Source organism: Cryptomeria japonica, chromosome 3 (assembly GCF_030272615.1).
Source record: "Cryptomeria japonica chromosome 3, Sugi_1.0, whole genome shotgun sequence".
Lineage (NCBI taxonomy): Eukaryota > Viridiplantae > Streptophyta > Pinopsida > Cupressales > Cupressaceae > Cryptomeria > Cryptomeria japonica.
This window is the reverse complement of record NC_081407.1, coordinates 674,487,827-674,512,753: the sequence shown is the minus strand read 5'-3', so window position 1 is coordinate 674,512,753 and position 24,927 is coordinate 674,487,827. Positions and strand designations below refer to the sequence as shown.

The window sequence follows — 24,927 nt, the reverse complement described above, 5'->3', positions numbered from 1 at the left end:
CTAGACACGTGTTACAAAAGGGCTTGACATTTGTCTTGAAGCACACATGTCCATTTTGGGAGGAAGCCACCCAAAATAGGTTCAAATTTCCTAATATTAAGGAAATTAGAGAATTATGTGTGTGCACACACATGTGAGGGGAGGTTAGGATAGGATAGGATAAAGTTGGTTGAGGGGATAGGATTGGTTATAACCCAAATGTTAGATTAGAGTTTAGGTTAGAAGGGTAGTTAAAGTTAGGAGACATGTGACTAAAATGAATATTTGAATTAAATTCAAATAAAGGATGGAAAAGGGGAAATTAATTAATTTGATTAATTAATTCAAGGATTAGAAGAAAGGGGTACGAGTTAATTAATTAAGAGATTAATTAATTAATTTGGCTATGGGGCATGGGTTCATTTAATTAATTTAGCCAAAAGGGATACTTGATTTTAATTGAATAACATGAATTATTCAACTAATACAAGCAACTTAGGAGATTTGATTTGATTAAATTAATTAGTCAAATTTAGGTGTCTACAATACTATAAGGAAAACAAAAATAATAGGTGTTTGATTTGTTAGGATATGTGAAATTAACCTTGCATTTCTATGTCATTCATGTGTCTCCACATTTTTGGGAAAGTTTTCTAGCAAGTGTGAGAGAAAAATATTTAATATTTGTATTCTATGAGAAATTATTATTACATCCTAAAGAGTTGACATGTTTTGGTGATAATTACAACTCAAAATTGGATAAGGTGCCTCTTAGGCATCCACTTATGAGAATTTTAAGATTCAATGAGTTGGGCACTCAAGATTGGAATCTAAAAGGTTTTTTGTTGTGTGATTTGAAGAGTCGTCGGGGAGTTACAGAGCATCCAAAAAGATGAGGAATTGAGTGGCTATGGGATAGGCACCTATGTTGAATCCATGTAAATTATATTAATTTATTTCCATTTATGTTGGTTGTCCATTATATTAGACATGGATTTTTTACAAGTGGTTGAACTTGCCTCTTGTTTTGGGATACCATAGTGGTTTTCCCTCTCACAAGTTTCAATAAGTTTTATCATACGTGTCATCATAGAATCTTATAGCATATGCCATAAATGTCATATATTCTCTTACAACATCTTACAAGTGTCCCAAAAACCCAAAATGGAAGATTCCAAATGGGATGGATAGCTATTTTTTTTGTTTTCCCAAAGTCCAAGTGGTGAAGGTAACTTCATCTTTACAAGAGATCTTTTACCACTATTGGTGAAGCAATTTCATCTCTTATGGGTAGTTTATAGATAACATTAGGATAATAATTAATACAAGGATTTACAAGGTTGATGTCACTTGAAGCCTCATGTATTCTTTTAGTTGACATCATACAATATAAATTACACCTATAGAAATACAATGAATCAAGTACAATAATCAACTCTTAAGGCCTTCCTGCATCATCAAGGGAAAGATATCGATTATCCACACATGTACCACTATTATTTAACATGCTCATGTGCTCCAAAAAGATACTTGAAATAACAACCAAGGAAACCACCATCAAGCAAGAACTCATCCCATCCTCCAACATGCCACCTATGGAAGAAAAGGAAAATGTCAATATGAATCATATCTACTATTATTGAAACCTACACAAATCTTTACATGAGCACAAGCATAAAATTAAAATTTCAATAAAGGCTCTAAGTAACTTCCTTACTTATACCACTTGGAATAGCAACCACAAAAAATTGCAATTAATCCAAGCTAACCATACCTCAAACTAGGTATATCAACATAGATACAACTTTGTGCCATCGACATGTCAACTCAAAAATGTAATCTAGTCTCTGTATATCCATTTTCCTATCTCAATGCAACATACCAATGCTCAAATGACCAAAGACAAGGCCAACTAACAAAGTTTGCAATAACATTGAAACAATCCTATGGATATAGACAATCTACATCTGAGTTATCTCATTGCGAGAAAATGGGTAGCTAATCCATAACCCGCATAACTCGTAGATCTGAATCAAATGAAACATGCAAACTTATCATCACATTGGTAATCAACAAACCAAGATATCATAGAGGATAATCAAACATATATCCAAAAACTCCCATTGCACAAGTAATGTCAAATCTGAAAATAGATCAAAGCATATCAAGTCTATCTATATTACTTCACATAGAAGATGTGGCTTATTCCTATATTACATAGTGTCAAGGAAACATACACTAATATGCAAATCTTGCAACCAAATGTGCTGCAATACCTCTTTCACCGCTAGTCTTTATAGCTCTCCCATGTTCTTCACACTCAACCATGTGAATACAAACATCTAGGAGAAAATATAATCATATCCTAGTTCCACACTAACATGTACCAAGCTATGTAATGTAAGATCTTCTTCACTATTCGCAAACTAAAAAGATATTAGCATATAACATTCAAATCAAATGAAACATGGAAACAATAGATGTAAACCTCTCATATTGAAAATAGATCAAACAAACCAATCATTCCCATAACAAAGAGAATATTCCCAAAGACACAAAGAATTTCTCGTACCTCTCCAAATAAGTCCTCAAAACAATATCCATAGCTCAAGGAGAACAACAAAAATTCATGAAATTACCATGCATCTTCTTCTCAACAAGTCCCCAAAACTATTATATTCAAGTCTAGCACACATGAGAAAACAAGATACAAAATAAAGAATGCATCTCATAACCAAGCATACAATAACTCTCAGGTCATTCACCTACCGAGTAAACAAAGAGTGGGAAATAAGATTGTCATGTGCTCACATAACCAAGCAATAGAATGCTTACAAGAAATGCCAATCTTGTCTTTAGGTTCATAATAGATTCACATCCATAACAATGTGTAGGCTCCTCAATCTTTTTGGTGAAATACTCATCAAAGAGTAACCATCTCAACACATTATCTTATAAACAAGAGATCTCCTAGCCTCACCCAAGTCCCTTTAGTCTCCATGAGCATCCACTAATCATTCCATGCCAAATTAAAATGCTACTTTGAAAAATCATGAAGCTCCAAGCAATTTATTAATACTTAAAACCAAAGAGAACCAACAAGACCACTATTAAAGTTTCATTTGTAGAAACATGAAACATATCATGACATCATGATCTTACATCTCATCAAAGGAATATTACATGCTCCAAAGAACATATCATGGTTTCAAGAGAAGATAAATGAAACCCAAGATTACAAAGAACCCTAAATCTATATGAGACAAAATCTAAGAGTCCATCCATGAAACCAAAAAATACTAACGAAGACCATCCACCATCTAATGGTGAATCCAACATTAATGCAACAAGCTCCCACTGAATTATGATATCGAGCTCTCGAAGCATTGTGATAATCATCTCCTAACTAAACATCCTCTATAGACCAAACATGATCAAATAACTCAACACCAAGAGCTCCCAAAAGGAAGAGTTAAACCACAATATCCAAACCAAGAAGATATAATAGTACACATCCTTTGTGAAAAAAACCCAATATGTCAACCTCTCATTGTAATATAAAGACATAATCCAAGAGCTTCACATGCAACCAATAACCATTGTAAAAGAATATCCGTATTCTAATCTAAGATTATCCATGGCCTACTATACATTGTAACATCAACAATTTAGAGCCAAAATCTTGAAACAAAGAAGATAGAACATATAATGTTTATGCATAAAGCTCCAACTAAAAGTGATATCAATTTATACATGACATCATGACTAATATAATTACCAAAACTCCACTTAAAGTGAACAAAGTTGTTAGGGATTACGTAGATCCTGAACAAATATAAATTAACAATTATATGCAGATACAAACACAAAAGATGAATAAAAATACATAACATAGATAACACAAAGATTTAATGTGGTTCGCCCAAGATGGGCTACATCCATAGAACGCAGTTGTCCAATCTTTTCTTATTATCCAGTAAATCATTACAACACCATTACATGCCTTTTTGCATTCCGACCGCTTATAACATGCAATTTTTTAGGGCAACATACAAAGTCAACTATTTTTTAGGGTTTTTTTCAATGGTTTTTCAACAAAAAATGCCATTTTTTTTCCTTGGGGGATGCGCCCTCAAACCTCAACAAGGATACATTATGCGTGTGAAGTAATTTGCATGATCAGTTGTCGCATATCAACAATCTCCCACTTGGAGACTGGTCAGGCTCCACATCAAACAAAAGCTTCTCATGCACCATTATCTACTGCTAAGATTCAAATGAAAAACTATATTAGATACTCCCAAAAAATCCTTTCCTCACTACAATCAACATATGCATGTAATGAAGGTGACCAAGAATAAGGCCAACCAAACAAATACACATTAGTAGCATGCAAAATAGTTATAATCATGCATTACATGTGGATTTACAAGGATCAAATAACAAAATTAGTGTTGTATTTGATTTTATAGATAAAACCACATATGAGTAACCATAGATCAATAAGAACCCTCAAAGTAGCATACCATAGATTTTAGTTACTATGCAAAACCTACAAAATCATCTCTATAAATTTGCAATCCACTGAGCATACAAACATTCACATCAAATATGTCATCTAAACAATGGAATAAACATAGATCTACAATCCCACAACTTTTAGAAACAAAAAAAAATGCAAAACCTATCAAGTTGTCCAAGAGAATTCAAGTCATCGAATAACCAAATCCACAACTCATAGACAACCAATGGCTAATCATCAAGTGCTTTCATGTAACCAAGGGGTATAACCATGGACCCAACATAATCACTCTATAATGTAGTCCAAATAGTAGGTGCTTCCACATGTGACTACAAGTCTAAAAACACACAACCAACGTGCACACCTTTTTACTATACATGATCACATGGAAAAAGGAAGATAACTGCCATGCAAGATGAGAGTAACATATTTTCAAATCGGAGCTTGAAATCACTACTATGCAAGAAGCAAACTCATTATCAACTCCATAAAACACAAGACCCTCCATGAGATTTAAGAGACCAATATATATCTCATTGACAATATTCATTTGAGGTGCCATGCCTTCCAATCTCATAGACCTGCAAAACAATGTTAGTTTACATAGAACATCCAATATAATCCAAAAGCGAAGAAAAATTCATAAGCCCTTCTAATTGATTCCCACAAGCTTGTCAGGCTAAAAAATCAAAATGAAGGAATACCCAAAACAAGAATACCATGAATCCTTCACATGTAAGAACATGCAAACAACATGATCATTCATGTAGGTACATGCAACTCACACACAAGCACATGCAAACACATGCAAGCCATGTAAATCCTTGAAGCTCTGATACCAAATATTGTGAAATTTTTAGAAATTGTTGGAAATGTATCCAATCTCTAATCCAATTAAAATGTTGATGAGATTTAACACTTAGACTATATCTAATAAAAATTCATGATTATGCAGATTTAAAAATTAATTTGTCTTAATATAGAAATCCATGTGGAGATATTAATCTTCTTCGTAATCCAAAATAACCACCACTTTAACATGCTTAATAAAATTGTCTTAGATTAACATAAAAATCATATAAATGAACATTAATTCATCATAAGATAGAAACAATAATGAAGTATAAATCAACATTCTCACAACATAGGATTTATGTGGAGAAATCCTTTCAAAAAGAAATCCACCAAGAAGAGAGGCCTACGTTTGTATTATCTTCATGAAATAAAGATTAAATACAATCATTTTTTCCTTCTCCTCTTCAACCTTCAATCCAACAACACTTGTGTACACAAATGAACTACCATAATGTCTCCATCTCAAGCTCTTAGTATATAGACTTATGGGGACCCAAAATACCACTAGATAACATTACCATGAGCCAAAACGAGGTTCCAAAATACCAAGATAAAAATCTATACGAACAACCTGCTTGGAATTATGCATGAAGCTCAAAATAGACACTTATAGATGCTCTTTTAGTTGTCATAAGACATCTCACCAAACTAGGCACCTAGGGACCAAGATAGCAATATTCAATAAAAGATGTCATCATAGAATCTTATGACATATGTCACAAGTGTCCTAGATGCTCATGCAACATCCTACATGTGTCCCAACAATTCAAAATGGAAGACTCCAAATGTAACGCCTAGCTATTTTGTCCTTTTCCCAAAGTCCAAATGATGAGTGTAACTTTGTCTTTATAAGAGATCTTTTACAGTTGTTGATGAAACGATTTAATCTCTTATGGGTAATTTAAAAATAACATTAGGAAAATAATTAATACAAGGATTTGCAAGGTTGATGTCACCCAAATCCTCACAGTTTTCAACATTTTTGTATCCAAGCTTACTCAAGTGAAGTACAACCAAAAGAGAAAGATAAGACAAAGACAGTGCACTTCCAAACAAAGATTGAGAAGAAAAAAGATGCACATCAGATTTTTTTTTGTCAAGTATTGATGATGAACCTAGATATTTCAAGGAGGATCTCTCTTTGGATGAAAGTGAGTCTTTGATGTAGGCCATGTAAGAGGAGATAATGAACTTGGATGATTATGACACATGGGATCTTGTTAGTTTTATAGGAAACCCATTGGTTGCAAGTAGGTATTTTAAAATAAAATTGGGGTAGACAATTAGTTAGAGTGGTACAAGGACAAACTAGCGACCAAGGGCTACTCCTAGAAAGAGGGAGTTGATTTTGGTGAAATTTTCTCTCCTATTGCTAAATTGACATCTATTAGATTCCTATTATCTATTGTTGTTGCTTGTCATTTTGAGATACGTCAAATGGATGATAAAACTACTCTCTTGCATGGGGATATTGATGAGAAAATTTATATACAACAAACTAATAATTTTGTGCTGAAAGGAAATGAACAATTTGTATATAGGTTAAATAGATCTTTATATGGTTTCAAATAATCACCCAAGATGTAGTGCCAACATTTTGATGCTTTTGCATTGAACTTGGGTTATATTAGATTGAGGAGGATCATTGTGTTTACATTAAGGTTATTAATGATTATATACTAATTATTATATTGTATGTTGATGACATATTGTTTATTGTTAATAGCAAGGTGATGATTAAAGAGATCAAGACTAACATTTGATATAAAGGACTTAGGGGATACAAAATATTCTTGGGATAAAAAATAATAAAGATCCAATTTAGAGGAAGCTTTGGTTAAGTTAGAGTAAGTATGTTGGTGCCATTTGGCATATGTTTAATATGCATGACTATAAATGAAGTAGTATTCCACTTTTGTTTGGTATTGAGTTGAGTTTAAACATGTGTCCTAATTTTAATGATGATTTTGAGAAGATGCCCAAGGTTCATTATGCTAGTGCTATTGGTAATTTAATGTATGCAATGGTTTTTACTACACTAGATATAGCCCAAGTAGTGGGAGTTCTGAGAAAGTTTATGTCTAATCTTGATAGAGGTCATTGGACTTTTGTTACAAATGTGTTTAGATATTTGCAAGGTACATATGGTTATTGTTTGGTTTGTCATGGTACACATGATGTAGTTAATTCATTGGATGCATAAAGACTTGTACATGTATATTGGGTAGGTGATTTGGATAGTCGGAGGCCCACTAGTGGCTATGTATGTACTTTGTTTGGAGGACCAGTGAGTTGTATGAGTAAGAGAAAATACAGAGTTGTATTATTCACCATTTAAGTAGAGTATATGGCTATCACACATGCCTCTAAGGAGGTTGTATGGTTAAAGAAACTTGGTAATGATAGTGGTTTAAATTGCAGGATTGTGAGGATCAAATATGACAGTCATAGTGCTATTTGTTTGGCCAAAAATCTCATTTATCATACTTGAACTAAACATGCCGATGTTTAGTATCACTTTGTGTAAGAAATGGTGAAGAATGGTAATATTTTGATTGAAAAGGTTGACGCTTTGGATAATGTTCCAAATTCTCTTACAAAGTCAGTGACCATGGATAATTTTTCATGGTGCAATAAGGTCATAGGCCTTGAGCATTGTAATTGATTTTATCATTTGTATCTATTGGATGTAATTGCAATGTATGATTCGAAGTGGGAGAATATTAGGATAGGTGATAGTAACCTTGCATTCCTATTTCATTCATGTTTCTCCATGTTCATTGAAATGTGTTCTAGGGGACATGAGAGAAAAATATTTAATATTTGCATTCTATGAAAATTGTATCATACCTTAAAGATGTGAACACATGTTAATGATAGTTACAAGCATCTACTTTTGGGAATGCGAAGAGTCATGAGTTGGATGTTTAAAATTGGAAGGTGAAAGGTTGTATATCTTGTGATTTGAAGTGTCATTGGAGAGTTACGAAGAATCTAAAAAGCTAAGGAGCTGAGTGGTTATGGGATAAGCACCCATGTTGAAGCCATACAATTATATTATTTTATTATCATGTTTGTTAGTTGTCCATTATCACGGGAATGTGTTTTTTGCAAGTGGTTTCTTGCCTCTTGTTTCAAGATACCAAACGGTTTTCCCTCTCACAAGATTCTATAAATTAGAGCCATGAGATGGTAGTTGTATGACATTGAGCTCCTATAGGTAATAGGGTGTTAATGTGTTGATTAGAGGATAGTATCAAAGTTTATTATTATACATCTCTTCATTAAAGATTAATAATATACCTGCCCTATTTCTAATGTGCAGTTTTTTTCTCGAAAGGGTTTCTCAACGTAAATTCAGTGTTTCTTATAGTTCAAAATTTTTCATATGAATGTTGAATATGTAGTCACATAATCTAAATTTGATAATCTTATTTTCATATTTGCAATCATTTGCATAAGTTATTATTTCTACTTTAATTTACCTTTTTTTCAACAAGATCTATTCCATAATGCATCATACATGCACACAACAAGGGTGAAACTTGGAAAACCAAGTCAGCATCAATAGAAATGAAACTTGTCAAAAAAATTAAATCTCCTTCACACACGAGTTCATTTTGTTAGGCCTATTGACCTCTTTATTTGAATTGGGGTAAAAATCAAAATTCCTTCAATTTACATGACAAAGAAAAGTATAACTAAATACAACCCTAATCAACATAAGGGAAGAAACTATCTTGCATTCCAAATTAGAATGCTTCAAGCTCAAGTACACTATCAAGTTGAGAAATGAGTTAATATCCCACTTGGCACATGTGTTGCCACTCAATGTCACGAACCCTATTTTTCCATAATTATTTAATTAGGAAAATAATGTTTATTTTTTTGCAAATGAATTGGAAATGAAATGAAAATAGAACAGTTAATGAAATAAAATAGGAGATCGAATGTACTGAAATGATTTATATACAATTGAATGATCAGTAATAATTTTTATTATAAATTGGGATCATCATTACTAATGAGCGATTGAGTGCAAGTGAATGGAGGAACAGGTGAACAATGATGAAGGTGAGAACATGGTTCAGGTAGAGTTGTCTTAGCTCTTGTATTTCATTAGAATAGATGGAATCTCATACACCACATTAGTGAAGTTATGCATATACATTTATGTCTGCATTGATGAATGATTTTGAGTCATAAAAATGTTATGTTTTATTTGTCTATGAAAGGTGAAAAAAAAAATGTTAATAATTTGAATTAAATAGTGACTCTATGATTTAACGTCCTTTGTGTAGAAATATGTGAATCACCGAAACTATAATTAATATTTGGTTTTCAAAATTATAATATAACCATACGTATTTTATGTATATTAGTTCCAATAACTTGGACTCGATCATATGCATATATATACGTAGGTAATTATGGTTTATGTGTAATTATATTGATTACTCTTAATATGATTATTTATAAGTTAAATAATTTGGAAAAGAGCTAGGGATTTAACGACTTAACGTACCTTATATAGAATGATTTATTGTCTTTCGTATAAGAAAGTGTAATTTTATTAATGATTGTTTTATTTATATTGATAACAAGTTTTATATACATGGTAGTAGATAACTTCGATTCTATCTGACACACATATATACATATATAATTTGAGGTGAATATTTAAATTAAGTTTATACGATCATTGTCTTATGCTACAAACATGATTATTCATAAAATGTATTTATGAATATTCACATTTATATAAATTATGATTATATATTAATTCTTTAAATGTTTAAGTTAATATTTACTTTGCAACTTATTATATAGTCGCATATTATATATATTTATTTATATATTAAGAAAGGTGGCGGGTTTTAGTTGCCATAGGATAGAGACTATGTCGCATGACTGTTAGGGTGGCCGATTAGACACAAAGTCGGTTAATGCAGACCTAGGGTAGCGATGTTGATGGAGATCATGGCATTAAACTAGGAAAGACCAACGGTTTAAGCGACAACGACGTGGAGACCATGGTTTAGATTTGGCAGCGTGAGTGATGTTCAAGCTCTTGACAAACACTTAAGTGTTTGTAATTACCTTTCACTTGCCAACCCCTCCATTGAGCGAGTAATCTGCTATAGTTTCCATGGTGATTAAAGAGAAGAAGTCCATAATAAACTGCAGATAACTCCTTCATTCCACGCAGATTGGAATCGACTGATAACGTCCACATTGAATAAAGATTAGAAGTCTACAATCAGTGGCATATACACTGTAGGAAGTAATGAGATAACATGTACGTGGTGCCATGAATATAGGAATATCAACGATAGGAAACTGTTGCATAGTTAACTCATGCACTAGAACAACAAAAATTGCATTTAGAATTGCCATCTCTATTAGACGTGGAGATGTGAGAGAGAGTTAAACAAAGACTCAATGCAATAGACTTCAAATCAACAATCATCATCGAGCCTCTAAATGGGGAGAGATCGTAGGAGAAAATAGGATAAATAGAGATGTAGGATAGGAAGATGGAATATACACACACACTCACACGCAAGGAGAGACGATAGACTCACAGAGGCAAGAATAGAGATGGAAGAGGAAAAGATAGATCAATGAAGGACTAGAGAATGGAATGTGGAAGAGAAGAGTAGAGGAGATTTAGACGTGATTACGACTATGTTGTAAAAGATCAATGATGATCATCTTTGATTTAGCATCGAACTTAGGGGTTAGGATTCTTGATTGAGTGATAGTTATTTTATTATTATTAGAGAAATTCTAAGAATATGCAAAGGATAAGAACTAGTGAGATAGAAGAGCGTCGAGAAGGAAAGCATTGGAATCTGGACGTATTGCCAACAATTCGAAGTTATCAAGGATCATAATAGACCTGGATCGCGTTTCTTGAGGTAGGCTCAAATCTAGTATGTTTTATTGAAGAGATTAAGAGATAAAGAATGATCTAGTTATAGAATTTTGAAATATTCTAATGGAAGAGTTAGAGTGACAATATGAATCATTTTTAATTGTTTAAATTACGATCATGCAAATATAGATGCAATAATGATATATTTTCAGAAAGTTTGTTGATAAAACTTAGTAAAACTCTCATAAATTAGACCACCCAATCCTCTAGGAACAAAGTAAGAGGATAGAGAGAGAAACTCTGAAATTGAACTATAAAGAAGATGAAATATTAGGATTATGACTTATTAAATAGTGAAGTTTATTTTGATATCATAAAGAAAAGACTTACACTTTCAAATTAGATCCTTGCATGAAGTGAAAAGATGGTTATCAGGTGTCTCATTTAAAAAGCCATATAGATAGACGTTTTATGAACATGTATCATATTAGATTGTCGTTATGGTAAATTAGTGAAATTAGTGTGTTAAGTTTTAAATCATGAAAAGTCACATATTAGTATTAAACTAAATATGATGTTTTGAGAAAAGAGGTAAATGAACCAAGACATGTGGAAAGATGGAGAGCTTAGAAGATATAAACATAGATTTCTAAACCATAAGAAATGGAATGCATGTTAATGATTACGTTATTTAAATGTTTATTAATTTAATAAAAGAATGTGTGCTCATTTTATTCAATTTCTATGTAAATATTCATACATGTGTTACACCACCTTAATATTTAATTCTTGTCTTTAAGTTGCTTGAAAGATAGAATGGAAAGATTTTTTTCTTTCAGATGTATATTTGATTATCTATAAAAGATTGTTTCCCGCCATATAAGATTGGTTGTAATAAAAGAGTTATTCTTTCAAATTCTATTCAAATGAAAGATTGTCTTCTTAGCATTGTATTTTTATCTTGCAAGAAATAGGAAGCTAGAATTGAAAGGCGAAAGATTGTCTTCTGAATAAATTTATTTTAAGATTTATGTGAACAAAGCTAGATAGGCTTGTGTTTGTGGAAAGTTACCTTCCAGGATGGGTGTCGAATGTGGATTATAGAGAGAATAGTTGCTTTTCCAACTATCTATTTTTGTTGTGCATGGCATTATACTCGGCCGAGTAATCAAATTGAATAAACCATTTAAATAGATGGAATTCTTTTATTTTATGCTCTCTACCATATCCTTGATTGATAATGAATGCTTGTTTCTTAATAGAATTAGAAAATTGAAAATGCATGTATCATCTAGGCACGCACCAGATTTCATCTTGCCTTTCGAATTCTTTTGCTAAGCAATTCCTGCAAGGTCGAGTATTCTTGATTGACCAAGAATTCCGGGGAAGCGTAAGCTTCAAGGTTGGGCAAAAAAAGTGCTCGAATCTTGTTCTCGTCTTCATGCTAAAGATTGCATTGGTGATAGCTTTTGTTGCAGATCAACGAACACATCTCACCCTTTACTTTGTATTATTTATTATTGAACTTACGACAACTTGAAATGCGTAAGTATTGTATGATTGAGATACTACTTTTATCAATTTATGGAATAAAGAATCTTTATCTTTTATAGAAAATTCATGTTTATTACGATTTAAATGGAATGATCAAATGAAGCTATGGATATAAATTTAAGGAATGAAATAGACTTATTAACTGATCTATGTTTTTATTTAAGAGTAAAGTATAATTCGGCTATTATTGAAGTTAGCTCAATTTACGTCTTTACACTCAACATCATTACCAGTTGTGTATTGGATCCACACAAAATATTGAAGTTTAGGCCTAACATTATCATCCATTGTAGTAGAAGCATGAGCTTCAAAAAGTAAGGGCTCATAATCTGCTATGAGATAATTGGCAACTCATACATTAATTTGTGTATGTTGATGTATTGTTCAATATTTGAATCATAATAATAATTCAAGCTACAATTCACTTCATCAACACAAAAATCAATGCCATGAGACACCTCAAGTGAAGAACCAAGTTCTTTGATTCCTCTTACATAACATAAAAAAGTCCCATGTCACAATCATGCATTTATTGCAAGTTGTATGATCAAGATCTGGTTGATGATAGTCTTTTAATCACTATTGTCAATTTATGTATTTCATAAATAGCAATAACTATTTCCTTAATGAAGAGCACTTAATAAAATATATAAATTAATGATCGAAATTAAAGAAACTATCATAAAAAAATCTTAATTATTAATTTTTCAAACATTATCATTAACCATAAAAATAAAATAAAAAACTATTCACTTACATTTATCACTACTTAATTTTTTATCCTTATTTTTAATTTATTTAATAAATTTAAATTGTAAACCTTTATAAAATTAAATATAAATGGTGCAACAAACTTAGGCAATGAGAGCAATAAGCCTTAAACATATAGAATGGATTACTTGTGGCTGCCCATGCTTTGAGAGCAAAGATTTAAAGGTCACTATTTTGTAAACTACATATGAATAGAAGGAATGTGGGAACTTTAAAGGATTTGAAGATTGTGAAGAATATAAGAGGATTTTTAAGTATGGTGGTCTTTGTTTCTAATTTCTTTAGGATATTTCCAATGAAAGTTTAGTATGGATTTTTAGTAGTTCAATTTTTTTATGTTTTATTTCATATTGTTTTAAAGGTTTTTTTGTTAAATAATTTATAATTATTTTTCATTTGTATTAATTCACATATTTATATATTTTTAATTAGTATAAATTATAATAACTGTTTAGCATTTGTTTGAATTAATTCTTTATATAAATTTTTAAAACACATACAAATAATTTAATGTAGTAAAACATTTGTAATTAGATATTTATTAATAGATTATGACAACACTTTCACCATCTACAGAGGTTATTTAAATTTCTAGTTCTAATAATGATATCAACATAGAAAGCACAATTGAAATAATAGATGGCTCACTCATTGACACCGATGTTCAACTATATGAATATTGTTTCACTCACAGCATTGCTACGAGATTTTTCAACAAATGAAAGAAACAAATATAACTATCTTAATGTACAAAAACTAGATCTTCAACCATTTTAAGAAACTTTAAATAATCTCCATTATACACACCAAGTAGATGGAATTTTCAACTTCATGATACACTTGTTAACCAATCAAAAATATGAAATAGGTAGTGATTCTTTAATTAAACATTAAAGATGTACTTGAAACCATGCAAATATTATTTAAACATTAAAGATGTACTTGGAAACCATGCAAATATTATGTAATGGGAATAATTATAGTAATAATGTCTTCAATTATATATGACCATGTAAAAATAAAAACAAATATTTATCATCTTCAATGTGTTGTTTACATAATGTGCATTTAGCTAAATAAATAAGTGAATATATTCTTCCAAAATGTGATAGGAATACCTGCTATTGTTTTGTCTCTTAACATATAGAACATTTTCTTGAAATTATTATGTCCATTTATTAATTATTGAGCTCAAACATGTATTTAGGTTATTCTTAAAACTCGCAACAAACAAACTCAAATCATTTTTTTTTTCATTTAATAGCTACAATAAAGATGCTCACGAAAGTTGAAATCCTAAATTTTATACAAGATTAGTTACATAGTGCACCTCACTCCTCATTACTTACTATTGTTTCCACTTATACACAAAGACATCTCCCATGCTTAGGTCTTCCTCAAATGACAAGAATATAGTAATAAATAACCTTACAAGGGAAAAAATTATTTTTGCCCTTCTCTCCAAATATTATCCTTGGGCCAGGGTCAACCCATGTAATCTACTAGTTTGAAAATTTTCCTACAACTCTATGATGGAATGTCATCTTCCAAAAAAAAATATAACAACCTTGCTTTACAAGCACTCTCATGAATAGGTGTATTGTCCAACTAATAGACTATACTTGCAAGGTTTCTAACAAAACCATGCTTGCAAATGCTTTCCTACTTTTCTCGAGTCCACTACTCTCCTTTCTCCTTGTGTACATTCATTTGTGGTTCTTTTCTAATTTTATTATGTTCAAAGCTATTGGTATTATCTCCGCTTAAGTGATTTGCTTGGATGCAAGTGCTCATTAGCCCTTTTTCAACTAGTAGTCTAGCTACCAACTTGAGAAAGGGTCATCCTAATCACGACCATGTTCATCAAAAGACAATTCAAATGTTTCTATTTCAAACGTTTGTTCTTCAAATTCAATCATTCTAATCAAGGATTTAATGACTTACCATAAACAATGATTCATATGGAGTAGAGCATCTCAAAATGCTAAAGGGAAAGGTAAATTGTTTTTTGGTTTCTATCTTGTAGACTAAGAAAGTGGTGAGATACATATATAGCTTGCTTCGATGACATGTTGCAGATGAATGATTTTGTCCAACCTATCATTGTTAATGTGATCCCTAGCAATCTCATTAAAATAACCAACCCTACCTATAACTAATGAACCAATCCAGTAGAGATAATCCTCCAAGAACCCTCTAGAATAACCCTTTGTGATCCACTAAACATTAGCATACCTATCCACAACTTTCACTTCAAAAAATCAGAGACCTTGATTCCGATTTTATTTGTATACTATTGTCTATATCACCCACCTCCATTGTACATAAAATAAATGGCTTTAAAACAACAAAGCAAACTAATGAAATTATTTCTAGCATTGACATCACACTTTAGGGTTACCAACTATGCTTAGAGCCAAAACCCTCCCATCCTTCTACTAAATTCCAGTCGCCTTGTCTCACGAAACATGAAAACAAATGCTACCATTTTTGCAACTAAGCTACTTGTTAACCTCGACCTAGAAGAGATGCATGCATTGTAGTCCATATATTTTTTTCTGGTCTATTTGCATGAGATCAGATCAGAAAATTAATCCCAAAACAATTTGTGTACCAAAATCTTGCTACCACAACTGCTAAATTTATCATGGAAGGGCAGGTATGTAGTAGGTATCCTCGTGAATAAAGTCTCAATACTGAGCGTTCATATTCATCATAAAGGATCATCTTCCCCTGGTCTCTTTGGATGATCAGGAAATATCAACATAGGGACCTATAGTTTTTCATCCCTGATATCCATGTATGGGAACCTTGAATAAATTCTTCAGGGTGTATTCCTGAAAATAGAAATGTAAAAAGATACCCTTTTAGTCAAGTCCAAAAGAAGCACGCATAAGCATTATTTCAAGCATGAGAGGAGTGGATCGCAATAAGGAGACTCCGCATCTTAGCCTATTCTGCACACTGTAGCTACTCTTCCAAGTTTGTTGTGATGGGGTATATATCAATATGTCAGTGTGCATCTTCATGAAATGTCTCTGGTTTAAAGATACAATCTATGTTCAAATTTTGTGCCCCTTAAAAGGATTGCTGTGTTTTAGTCTCTTGTATAATGAGAAACATAAGGAAAGACGAGTATGCTAAGAAACAAATCATGAAATCATGTGCATTTGAAGTCAATTGAATGGCCTCACCAAGATACATAGCAGTCTCTGTTACTTGTCCTCTGCCAAACAAAAGTTTCCTCTTGCTGGGACAAGTAGAATCCACTAGAGAGATCTCCAATACTGGTTCTCTCTTTCCTTCTTCATTGAGCGTGCTTCTCCATTCTTCAACTTTGGTGATATATTTTCTGTGCTTTCTTTGATGTCATGCAACCCTATGCTGATCCCCTTCTGTTTAGCTCTCCATCAAAAATTCATTGGTTTTTTGCTCAAGGTTCGCTCAAACTCACGGTGCTGCAAGGATGCTTCCTTCAACTTTGATGACTGGAATGAGTTTATGCATGGTACCAACTGCTGTCATGTACCCTATTCACCAATTACTTTCTACAGACCTGCAGGCAAGTTAATAACAACAGAAGATACTTTCACATTCTTCTATGTAAGATTTTACTGCCATGAGGATCTTCTACATGTTTCTTCTTTACCTTGACAAAGATCAACTATGACATGCATGTTTATTGTGGTAGCCATTGAGTGAATTACAGAGTGATGTGGCTTAATCCTTTGAATGAATCTGCACCTGACACATTCGTTTAAGGCCATATTTTTAATGGCCTACTCACCATAAGTATTCTTTTAGGGTACTAAATTTGTTGCATAAGTTTTAACTATAGCAAAAAGAAAAGCGATCCAAAAATAATTCATTTGATTGGTGTCTTCAAAAAAATGAATTGAAATTAAATACAAAATAGCTCTACAAAAGTTATTCAATTATCATTTCATTATACAATATACATAGAACAATCAGACATCAGACAATATATATATGATGGCTATTTTTGATATTATAGATATTGGAAGTTACTTTCCAAACTTTTGGAAAAGAAAAATACAATGATGTGATTGGTTTATTTAGTCCAATTCCTTGTTTGGTTTGATTACCCTTCCATGGCAGGGGCTGATAACAAATATTGCAGCAACATCTTCCTTAAGTCAAATTCGAGGGGCCAAGGAGGATGACATTAATCGGCCCCTTTTAAAGTCAACTTCCTAAAGCACAAGTCTCACTAGTCTCAACCTCCATCATCTCCTCTGCAAAAAAGAGCCAATATCCACAAAGCATCACAATTCGATTTCAAGATCAGCAGATAAAAGATCAAATGGTACATAAAGAATTCAAGTAGAAGTTGATGAACCAATAATACCGTATACATTTTTTGAACTCTGTAATTTTGCTTTATGGCACCCTATTTGTTGCTGAGCCAACAATTTTGTAGACATCTGGATAGGAAGAGAAACTTGAATGCTCTTGCATGTTATCTTCCTGGTCTCCACTTGTGTTCCAGAGGAAGGATGCATATGCTGCAAGTACATTACTGAAACAAAAGCCAAAAGCAATATTATTAGTAGAGATTTGACATAAAACATCAGCAAACAAAAAGCAAAACGATTCACTTCTCAAAACTAACTACTGCTAGAATATCATAAAATGATGAGATCTGATACAAGATTTAAAGCAATCAACAGAAACACTATTCTCTATTACATTTTTTATTTTTAAAAACACTTAAAAAAGGTTAGACTGCTTAATAGATTGACAAAAGTTTAGAACATAATGATCTAAATGCAAAGGCTCGGCTTGTAATGGAAAATTGAAGAAGCATTAAATTCAGCTATTGAACTTAATTCTGCAAAAGAATGCTAACTTCCAACCGGTAGAAAATTAAGTTGGTTTATAAAATCCTATTTAATATTTTAAATTTGTATGAATGGAGATGCAAAAACTTAATTGTCATGTCGAGCCATATGGTTCTGTTCACAAAAATTGGAAACCATTGAAGATCTTTTCACTGTCAACCATTTTTCCGTAAATCCATGCCTGTAAAGATCCTTACTTCATTGTATGATGAAAGAATAAGGAAACCTTTTTAGGTCCCAAACTAGCTAATAGGCCAACTTGGTATATTAAACCCCTTCTTGGAAAATAAAGAGGGGTGGGGCAGAGGGGGTGGGGGCACTTTCAAGATTTGAACAGAATTGCAAGAATTAAACTTCATTTGCCTAAAATCTTCATCTTCGATAAAAATTTAAATTTTCATTTTACACATGCAATAATGAATAGCAAGGGAGAAGTGAGATGCAAAGTAAGTTTACCTATCTGCAGGAGAAGCCCGCACAGCTTCCTCAAAACAAATTGAAGCCCTTTCTTCATCGCCATGAAGTTCCCACATCAATTTGGCATACTGTGCTAAAACATTGCCATCAGCAGGCTGAGTCAAAATTGCTTTTGAGTAAAACTCCTCAGCCTTGTGATAGTCATTCTTTGTCTGTCATGCAAACATGAATATTGAAATCAGTCTCCAGGTTATCAAGGACTAGTACTATAAATTCAAAGAACCAATTCCGAACAAACAGAATAAAGTCTTAAAAGCTGAATTTAATAGCTGCGTTTGAAGAGGAGGCAGTCGGTGTATGGGTAGCGACCCAAGAGAGTGGGGAGTTGGGTTTTGACAAAGGAATAAAGGAAAGATTGTAACTGCATATTGAAGTAAAAAAACGAGAAGATTAAAGGATGCATGGGGCAGCATCACCAGCATAGAGAGAGGCTTCTGATTGTAGGTTTAAGTCACCAAGTGGAGGCTCAGATGCAAGAATAGAGAAATAATGAAAAGAGACTATGAGTTGCAGAATGGAGGATTAGAGTAGATAGAATTTGTGCAGGTTATAAGGCCGTTTAGAGGCCATGAATGTGATTTGGAGATTGCAGATTTGTTATGAATAAAAATTTACTTCATTATTGCAATATAAGTTTTGTAATTAAGAACAGAGAGTCTCTGTTCTGCTCATGTGTGTTGAGCTGCGTGAGTTTGTAGCTTGTGAGGAGGTTCGTGTTCTTTCGTACTGCATCATATGAGCTTCGAAATCTGCATATCTTAGAATTCCATCTGGTGTCCATAAAGAGCTTATGGCACTATCAGAAGAAATTCTGATATTGTAAATGACACGTGAAGTATTTAGGGAGAAAAGGTTGTAAAGGAGAAAAAAATAATAAAATTATACTAGTATTCAAAAAGGACCAGATTAAGACGATGGGACTTGAAATTACAGTAATAAGGATAGCAAATCGAGTAATAGTCTCTAAATAAACTACATAGACATTGGTAATCATTAAAAAGAGTACATATACAATAATAAAGTATATGTTCATCTGGAGGTGCAAGAGACATCCAGTAGATGCAGGGGAAAACTTGTCCCATTTAGTAGATTATGAGCAAGAAAGCAAGCCCGCATGCACAAAGAATCTCCAAATTATAGAGCAAAGAAGAAAAAAACACAAATTTGCATTATATGCTTGAAAAAAAAGAAGAATCGGTCCTGCAAGATATATGTTTAAAGGGTAGAAAATATCTTTCGGAAAAGATGAGGGTAAGGCAATGGTCCCCATGGAAGGGACTTCCATATTCTTTCTCTGAAAATGTTATTTACTAAATTTAGGAGCTTTTTTCAGTCAAAGGGCCTGGTGCATATCATATTTCACTTCTCCTACACCTGTTTACATTAGTTGACATTTCATACTTCTTTCCCCAAATGAATTTGTTTTGGTCTTGCCGGATACCTTTAGAACTCTTAAGCTAGCATTTGAAACTTTCAGCACACCTCTTCCTTGGCCTATGGAATATCAAAATTCAGATTGGCATCATTTGTTTAAGTATTGGCTGCTATGGTGATTTTTTTTCGCACACAAAAATCTTTAGGCACTGCTGCTTAGCTATGAATCCTTCAGTAGGTTTTGCAGAGTTCCAGCCCCTCCAGTAGCAACTTACACTAGGGTCCATTAGGATAAAGTTTTGCTTCGAATATTCTCCACTAGATAGTCCCATAGTCCCATGTAGTTGCAGAACTGTAAAAATAACAGAAGAAAATATTTTCACCCCGAAGTCAAAAGCAGTGAGAACTTCATAAGAGAATTTTTGGATATTTCTAGTGGTGGGAGACTGAAGTTTTGCAGCAGCCACGGAGAAAATTTTATGGCTAAACTATCAGTTAGTGATCATCAAGATTTTCACTAGTTTTCATTTCTTTTTTCTCCAAATAACCTTCTCACTTGTAAGGAAATTTTTTGTAGCCCATAATACATAGAATTTAGAAACTTTAGGACCATTTATCTGCAGCGGTGATAATTTATCTCATTGGCAGCAGCTGAAAAAAAATGGAGGAATTCCCCTTCCATGAAACCACTAGGTTAAAATCTTCTCCTAAACAGTGGAAGCTCCCTCTAAGGGAAAGACTCCGAGTTTTGCTCTTTTCTAAATGAATAATGTTTCATGGAGCCACCCACATATTAAAAATAGGAGCAGTCTCTTGATAGCACTATTGCATAGGGAAATGACTTTAGATTTACCAGAATTTAGAAGGAACAGAAAAAGTAGACATCATTATCTGGAATTGTGTCCAAAGAATTTTCCATTTTAGAAAACTCTAAATAATGTCTCTCATTATTACAGTTTGCCAAGTGACTTTGCCCTGAATTTCTTTTCCCCTCGGAAAGCAATTCCAACAGTAGATTCAGAAGCTTTCCAAACCCCATACACTTGAATGTAGGAAGATAATAGAGAAAATAAGACAGGTCGATCCTCCAATAAAAAAATTGAGATTTACAGAGCTCCGATCTCATCCTCCTTCAAAATTGTAAAACAACGTACTCACAACAGGTACGGCTTGGTACAATTTGTTTATGGCTGAAAGAATATATATTGTCAAGCTGGAAGCACCGTCCAGATTATGATGGAAAAGCACAGGCTTGCTCAATGCTTCTAGACCTTTGAGCTCATCGTCCAATTGAGTAGGGAATAAGATCTTACAGGGATTAAAAAGATGAGAATATAGGGCTTTCACCATTGGTAAGGCTGGTGTGATTCGTCTTGCACTTAGGTGTAATCCCTGAAGGATCACTACCAGATTGGCTAAATTTGGGGGTCAAATCAGAGAAGAGCAGAGAATGATTGAATTTAATCGTCATTAAGTTCACATTTTCAAATTGACACTAATATAGTCTAATACTGAAAAATAGTAAAATACTAACCTCATACAAAAACTGAGCATAATTCCTCAAAATGAGAGAATTTACGGGATTAACCACAAGCATTCTCTGATAATAACTCTCAATATCCTCAGATCCAGCATCATATTCATCTCCTCCGCTGCCGTTAGGATTTTCTTTGGGAGTAGAATTTCCATGCCCGCTTCCACTTCCCATGTCTGTCGAAGGCTTCATCACACCAAACCCAGGTCCTAGAGCCATAAACATCGGCTCTGCCATAACCATGTCCTCTTCATTTCCAGATGTGGCAAGGTTTGTCACACTGAATTTCCTCATGTCCTCATTTCCAAAGCTAAATTCTTGCATATTTGATTCCAAACCGTCAACCTCGCTTTTCAAGATTTCATATTGATCCGCTTCCTTCTTTTCATTACAGTACCAGGAAAGTGATGCATTAGATTTCAGAGAAGGCAATCTCTTGGCAGATAGCTTTCTAGACCATGGCTTGTTTAATGAAGCGAGATTAAAATCATCAAACATTTCAGTAGAATCCTTAGCTGGAACAGAGGATTCTCGGTTGACCAAGCTCTCCAGGTCGCCTTCTGATTGAACTCGCCTGAGATTGGACAAAGAGTTTGCTTCTTTCTCATTGTCGGCAGGGCAGGTGTTATATCTAGAATGCAAGCGAGAGTGAGTACTTTGGAAACAAAACCGATTGGCATTTTCTGACAAGGTAATTGCTTTCCCTATAGTTTCCCTGATATTATCTGGATGAGGGATCAAAGATCCCAGTGTCGGTGCTGAGGAACTACGGAGCAACATTGTTGTCGAAAATTGGGGAGAAAATCTACACGATTCTGCAATCGATTGAAGAATTCGAAGGCTCTGTAAGGAGGATCTGATTGGAACTGCGGAAGAATACAAAAAATATCAATATCTTTTAGGTAAATCTGCAAACGACAAAACTTAGAGTGAACCAGCAAATTGTAGTTGATGGAGAAACTTTGCGACGAGCTGTTCAAACATTGAAGCTATGAAGCATAATTACGCCCAGGAGAAAACACAGCATGAAATTAGTGCAGGTAGTAGATTAACTAAATGGAACAAAATGATATCAACAAAAGCAATCACTACAAACAAAAAGTGCTGCAAATATATACAACTCAAAGTTAAATTAAAGGAAGCTTATACTGGAAAACATGGCAAACTTTCGCAAAATGAAGCATGTCGTTTATATAAAGAAATATTGTGCAGAAGCAAATAATAGTAAATAAGGCATAACTGTCTCAAACGAAACCAGTATCCTACAAAATAACAGGACAAATTAATGGTAAAAGTTACGCCAAACGAAGCAAATATTGTACAAATTACTGCAAAAATTAAGTAAACGAAGTAATCTTATGAAATACTAACAATATATGCACAAAATGGTGCAAAAATGAAGCCCTACATACATAAATACGGTAAATATTGAATTAAGCGAAGCAAATTAGAGGTACATGGAGAGAAGGTTGCGATTCAAAGCAAATACATTACCCAATATGGTGTGAGGATAATCACTAAAAATTTAAGTTCAAACGAAATAAATATACAAACTGCTGCAAACTGAACCAAGTGCTAGAAGTATACTGCGGTTTTCCGGAAAGAAGCAAATATACCTGCAGTTTCCAGGTAGCTTAAACGCATGAAAACTCAAACTCTTTATTCAAAAAAACAAACAAGGTGCGGGCTGTATACTTTCAGGCTTCTGGTCTCCTGTTTCAAAATAGAGAACGCTGCAGAAAATACAAATAATCAAACAAATTTCAAACAAAAAAATGTCACACGTGTAAAAATCTATGGCAAAGTGAGCAAATCTTACACAAGATTCCACAAAAACTGAAATAATCAGATCAAACTTCTGCCAAACTACGCAAATAACATGCTGCATAAAGCAAAACCTTATGCAATTACTAAAACATCAAATCCTAGCAAATATTACACGAATGCTGCAAAATTTAAAAATCGCACAATTTCTGCAAAATTGAACTAATCAAAGCAAAATCAAGCCAAATAGGGCAAATACTACAGGAGAACCTGCAGTTTTGAGCCAGAGAATATAAAAAGGAGCAATTTATATTAAATAAAAGTGAAATATGCTCTGACCTTCTGATTCAAAAGCTTCTCGTTTGGATCTTACAAATCTGCACGAATCCACTGCAAGCCCTCTCTAAAATACAGCCATTTAACAGCTATTTTCTACGGTATTATGAGAAAATGTTTTCAAATGCCTCAAATTCGATGAATTTTCCAGTTCAACTACAATCAAACAAAATGTATACAAAATACATCCGTTCAAACTCAATTTGTCCTGAAATAGGTCGCTGGATTTCAAAGATGTAACGACAATTTGACCACGCAAACTTTCAATTTGACACCGCCTACCCAATTGGAAAAATATATTAAATTAAAAAAAAAAGAATCTAGCAAAAAAACATTTGGAGGCCTTTCCACCTGTCACGTACCATACACCAAGACGTTGCTTCCTTGGGGTCTTCAAATAAGAGTTTAAAAAAAATAAAAATAAAAAATTTAAATAAATTATAGGTCTACATGTTAGAAAAAGACTCTTTTTGAAAAGGTAGAAACGTCAAATTAGTTGAAGTAAGATATTTCCTTTAAAATAAGTCTTAATTTATATTTCCTTTAAAATAAAGTTTTTAAGTGCATTCTTTTTATACTAAATTATAGTCTTAGGCAATGTTCCCTTTTATATAATATCAATTACAAGTTTCAAATTTTCGAAAAAACTTAAAATATTTAATAATATAGATAATACAAAATCTTATTACGCTGAAGGCGTCATCTTATATGAGATGGACAAACTATTTTTTAAAATCAATGATTGAAAGTTTAGTATGAGCTTACAAGGTGATATAAACCATATGAATTGTTGATTGTCTGTGCATACCAATCTCCATCCCATTCTTTGACAAAAGGCAGTAAAATCGTGATACGATGCAAGAGATAAATGATGCATTCCAGAGTCGAAATCTCGTGGACAATTAGTATTTGCAAAGCACAATTTCGATGATCTGTATGATGCAAATTTTAGAATGGAATATAGTTAGAACTATTGACGGAGGTCAATAAATGCATTGCTTGCACCACCTTCTAATGCACC

At 33.0% G+C, this 24,927-nt stretch overlaps 1 protein-coding gene across 1 annotated transcript in view; it reads right to left on the bottom strand.

Annotated features, from left to right (window-relative positions):
• Positions 1-24,107, bottom strand: part of LOC131030636 (uncharacterized) — a 78,452-nt gene extending 54,345 nt beyond the window's left edge. Inside the window, exons 1-5 of the mRNA XM_059217631.1 lie at positions 23,910-24,107; positions 23,423-23,539; positions 21,807-22,672; positions 18,878-19,050; positions 17,962-18,099 (exon numbers count right to left, since the gene is read on the bottom strand). Coding sequence (XP_059073614.1) covers positions 17,962-18,099; positions 18,878-19,050; positions 21,807-22,672; positions 23,423-23,450 — 1,205 coding nt within the window. The 5' untranslated portion in view covers positions 23,451-23,539; positions 23,910-24,107. The remainder of the gene's footprint in view (positions 1-17,961; positions 18,100-18,877; positions 19,051-21,806; positions 22,673-23,422; positions 23,540-23,909) is intronic.
• Positions 24,108-24,927: the final 820 nt, after the last annotated feature.